At 41.7% G+C, this 4945-nt stretch overlaps 1 protein-coding gene across 1 annotated transcript in view; it reads right to left on the minus strand.

The window, feature by feature from the left end:
- The window catches only part of T265_15647 (hypothetical protein), a gene marked incomplete at both ends in the record, with an annotated part of 16881 nt that extends 15212 nt beyond the window's left edge, over positions 1–1669 (minus strand). Inside the window, 3 exon segments of the mRNA XM_009178857.1 lie at positions 1154–1302; positions 1320–1452; positions 1576–1669. Of these exon segments, the coding sequence (XP_009177121.1) occupies positions 1154–1302; positions 1320–1452; positions 1576–1669 (376 nt within the window).
- Positions 1670–4945: the final 3276 nt, after the last annotated feature.

Consider the following 4945-nt stretch of genomic DNA (forward strand, 5'->3'; position numbering starts at 1 on the left):
GTAATCTAGTACTGGATAGACTAATCTCACATGTAATTTTTCAGAGGAAAATAAACGTACAGATAATAAGCAAACCACCTACTAGTTTTTCGAAATAATCTCTGGCGACAACTGAATTTATTGGTCAAAAGGTAATTTAAGTTACGCATAATAAATTTGAGGTTTAGAAGGGTATGTTCATCGCCTTGATTCTAAATTGTTACAACTATTCAAGGTATTTTACTGGTCACGGTGTGTAATACCAATATATTGACTGAGCTTTCAAATTTACCCCAGCTTTCACCGTGTCCCCGTAAATATCCATTATGAGTTAGTAGTTAAAACCACTAATTTTTGTAACAGAAAAATGCGGTTAGTCGTCGGAACATGCATTGAATAGCCGGATTGCGGCGGTTGAAACCACGCTTCCATCGCCGCTTCTTCGATACAGTAGAATCTTTTAGCAGTGCACATCGCCAAATATATTATGCGACGCATGCAAGTGAATGTGCCTGGAAACACCGAGAACGAAGATTCCAGCTGAATTTCAAGCAGATCAAGCAAATTAATATTTGCAGCCCAGTGTAATTTGCCCATTTCCTGTAATTTGGTTTCGAGTAAAACACACGGTAGAGGAAAACTCAAAGAGCGCACCGGACCGATGAGTCCAAAAAAAGCGAAATCTGTCGCGAGCTATCAAGGCATTCCAAATAATGTGAGTTAACCACTCTTCGGTTACTCTTAATTTTTCGGTATTCTACGTTATCCTCTCAAAATCGACAACAGGAAGTCAAAAGATACCAATGGACATTGCGTTACTAAATGTTTTCAACAGTGTCAGTCGCATGGGCATCCGTCCAAACCAGATGGACACCAACGTGAGATAATCATAGCATACGGTATGTACGCATTGTTTTAAATAACACTACACACGTTGCTTCCTCCGGGCGAACACACTACAATATAACTAGATCTGTTATGGCGTGTGGGCCGTTGTTGTTAGGCGTTATATGCACAACCGCCTCGGTGGTAACACATCTGATATTTAATCTTCATCTTAAGCAGGATGACATCAGTTTTCACCACCGATGCTTAGCTAACGCACAACCCTGACTTATTTGAAAGCCGTTTTGTGAAGAAAAAATAAAGTTAGGTGAGCAGATTGCTGCCTCACTACAGTCATATCGAGGTGCGTACACCTCTAGACCATCACTTGGGTAACCTGGATGGAATCTGACAACAAGAACGTCACCGACATCGCTTCGCAGGACTATATTGTGGTGTCTCCAACCAAATTCACTGGAGATCACGCGGTAACTCAATCTGGAAGGCGACAGCACTGGATTGTAAGTGGTGTTCCCAGTGATTGCACGTCCACTAGCATGACCTCACTTTTTGTGTGTGTCAAGTGAACATCAAAGGTTTGGGATGACTTTGGTAAGTCAATTTTATAAACAACAGCCCATTCTTTCCCTCGTCAAAGATGAGAAGGATTACTTCCCTATATTTTAGATAGACAAGAATTTAGTCTATTGCTGTTTGAACACTGCGGTTTTGGAGACCTTCGAGCAATCGTTTCATGATTTCATCGGTAACTTATCTGAGGAAGAAAGAAGAGAGTTGGTATGCTTGACGGACCACACTTTGTGTAAGGGAGTTTCTGAAGAGCTCGCGGTATATACGCACACATCAAGAAGTCTGGGGATACACGAATTTCTAGGGTATCCTTTGGTAGGCAAGTGCGTCCAGTGAAACAGATGTCAACTAAGACAAATGCGCATTTTATATCGAAAGCGATACAATTTTGGGCCGCTCATATATATGGCGCTTTTGTAGCACCTGGGGGAGAGCAAAGAATTGGTCAACATAACCTACACCTGGCCGATTTATGCTCTCAATTCAGTGTTTCAATGGCCACCGTGCTGTGACGAAATATGAATGTCGATAAAATTATTGTTATGACCGACGTCAAGCTGTTTTTGTTGTGCTACCTACACCGATTACGTGCCTATTATTTAGAAAAAAGCACTATTATCGACTCCCTCCAGTTGTCGGAGAGACGCCATCACCCAAACGCAAGCAAAAATGTCAGACAAATGCTGACTGAGGACATCACTCCAGCTGTGAACAACGCAGGTAGAAGGTTATCAAAAACAGAGGCAAAATGGCGCTTGAGATCACATATGCAGTCATGAGCCCCTGAGGCCGTGGGTGGTTTGATGCTACGGAGCCCTAAGTCACATGTTTGCACAAGATGGGTGCCAACTGGTAGCCATAGTAGGCGTCGTTCAAAGTATTTGGCCCTCGGTCGAGGCGTTCTTCTTTATTTGAATTTTCCACTTCATTCCAACCCCTGTTGGTTTCGCTCAAGGGTGGTTTCCGGAAGCCGGCCGCACGTACTAGACGAAATAATTATCGGGCGTTACCCGGGATGGAGAGATTAGGAAGAAAAGTATGCGAAAATGAAAGAAGTACCATCGGCGGCGGCCAAATTTTGCTTACTCGTTCACGGAGTATACAACGAATAAGGCCAGCTAGCTGATGATACCACGCAACGTTTGCCATGTCATGAGTTCCCTGTATGTATGCAGTTCATGGTTGTAGGTGTGCTGGACTAATGTTTTGGTTCCAAATCCTAGGCGAGAGGACGATTAAGGCTCTAAACCAAAGTCTGCTGAAAATCCCAAACGCAAGGCTACGCCTTTTGGCGGGAAATGCAAATGTACTACCACTTCTACGGAAAATGTCACCACCGGTATGAACCCCAACGTGGGCAAAGAAGGCTGTCTTTGTCAAAGCTCTAGCCATTGACCGAACTAGTATGAGACAGCATGACTGCCAAGGAGTTACACCCAGTATAGCCCAATGGATCGCTGATATGCACAAACCGTCAGACTACGGAATGATCCAGTCTCTTCGCGACGGATATGATGGCACAAAATAAGGAGCAATAATTCAGTTGGGGATATTATCGTTTCCAACATTATCATCATTATAGTATTTCACATCTTTGGGAAAGGTTAGGTCTACACTCCGGCGTTAAAGTACACCAATACTGAAAGCTTCTAACCCTCATAGATTCTATCGGTGTGGACAAGGTAGGACTGGGACCTCATTTATTGCCATCAGAGGAGGAAGTAAATAAAGTGCACTTTGCTTGAATGTGATTGACAGCAAAAATATACAGCTAGATATTGACTGAGAGATGAGTTCACATGTTGGAGGGGTAGTTCAGGGGCTAGATTGAAACGGTCCGGAGGTCTTCTAAGAAAAAAATTATTTCAAAAGTGATTTTGTTCATAAGCCTTATTATTGAATGTGCTTCTTAAAATTTTAACTGGCAGATCAGATTCGCAAAGTTAATATTTGGCTGGACGGTCGTCAATGCTGACCAGGTTACGCAAACGTTTTGAACTGCTCGAACATTATACGTTTTATAATCCGAGCTAGAAGAATGATATTCCGGTGATTTCCTATATGTTACTGGGCATTTATGATGACAGTTTGTAACGTAGACTCTAAGCTGGTAAGCATGTTTACGTTTTCTACAATACAGCGACATCCTGGGAGATGAATGTGAGAGAATGGAAAACATCGCTGGTTTTGAACATGGGTCATCTACAGAGTGTGGAGAGTCATTGTGTTATTTATTCTGGTGTGTACAAGAACCCATTTTAGAAATATACCCGATTATTTGTGAAACATAAAGTGCATAAGGCTGATTTTTTTAATTTCAGTCCAGTTTTATAGAGTCACATGCAGTACATTCGGCAGCCATTCTTCCTGACTTTTCAACGAGTAGCACAGACAGAACCTGCTCACCGGTTACAGTGTATTGGCGCATTGCCATTACGTTTGGAAACTAGGAAGGTGCATATATAACAATAAAACCACCTACGTAAAAAATGAAAGCACAAAACGCGCCTATTATCCAAATACACCAAAGAAAGCATTTCAAATCCCTAACATAGTGAACTGCCCCAAGCCTTGGTTGGCCAGCTTGTTTCCGAGGGTGATTGTTGCTTCTTTGACATGGACTTATCAAGTCACTTCACGTCGTGAATAACCTTGCGCAGAATGGCGGAACTAATCACTTACAAACCTGATTGTGGATATACAATACAAGCATGTGGTAGAAGAATGAACACAACTGCAGCCCAAGTCATGTTAATTAGATAAAATGGCAGCACATGAACACGTGGCTTGCTTCATGAGTGACGATAAGGTAGCGACCAAATTAGAGATTTTGTTTGCAACCAAAAGGTCGCACATAATGCTAACATCGATTATTGCAAGTTCACAGCGTTAACCAAAGCGGGACAAATGAGCTTTGTGTCAGATCCAATGTCAATTCCGCCATCAATATGCAAATTTCAAACCAGTACTTAACCGCACCAGGTAAGCAGCGGCAGCGACCTGTAGGTCGGTACCCGGTCCATAAATTGCTAGAAACGACAGGACGAAGAAGACTGCACTAAATAAATGTGTTGAACCCAGCTTAATATCACGGAAGATAATTTATGAGTAAAATGCTATGAACCTCGAATGGTGTTGCCTAACCTTTGTGAAAATATAATTTATTAATCTGGGAAGCCATCGTACATCCATAATTTTAGTTATGCGAAATTTGCTTGCTTGAACAAAACCCGTACACATAAGGAGTCCACATTAGTAGTTTCGTGTTCAAAGTTCCATCTTGATGTGGCTGAATATCAACTTCAGATTGCACAATCGAAAATGTTTATTATCGATAATAGAGACAGTTCAACCATGCCTTTGATTTAATACACCACATGTATAATTCTCAAAAACTAACATACCGTCGGTGTCTGTAAGCTCCTCCCGTATATTTTCTGGTATGTTTTCTGTGGATGTTAAAATGCTGTGGTTAATACGCTTGCAACAAAAGTTCTCTTAGAAAACACACAGGCAAAGTGCATGCGCAAATTTATTAACAAATTAGTAT

This window comes from Opisthorchis viverrini (assembly GCF_000715545.1).
Source record: "Opisthorchis viverrini unplaced genomic scaffold opera_v5_735, whole genome shotgun sequence".
Classification (NCBI taxonomy): domain Eukaryota; kingdom Metazoa; phylum Platyhelminthes; class Trematoda; order Opisthorchiida; family Opisthorchiidae; genus Opisthorchis; species Opisthorchis viverrini.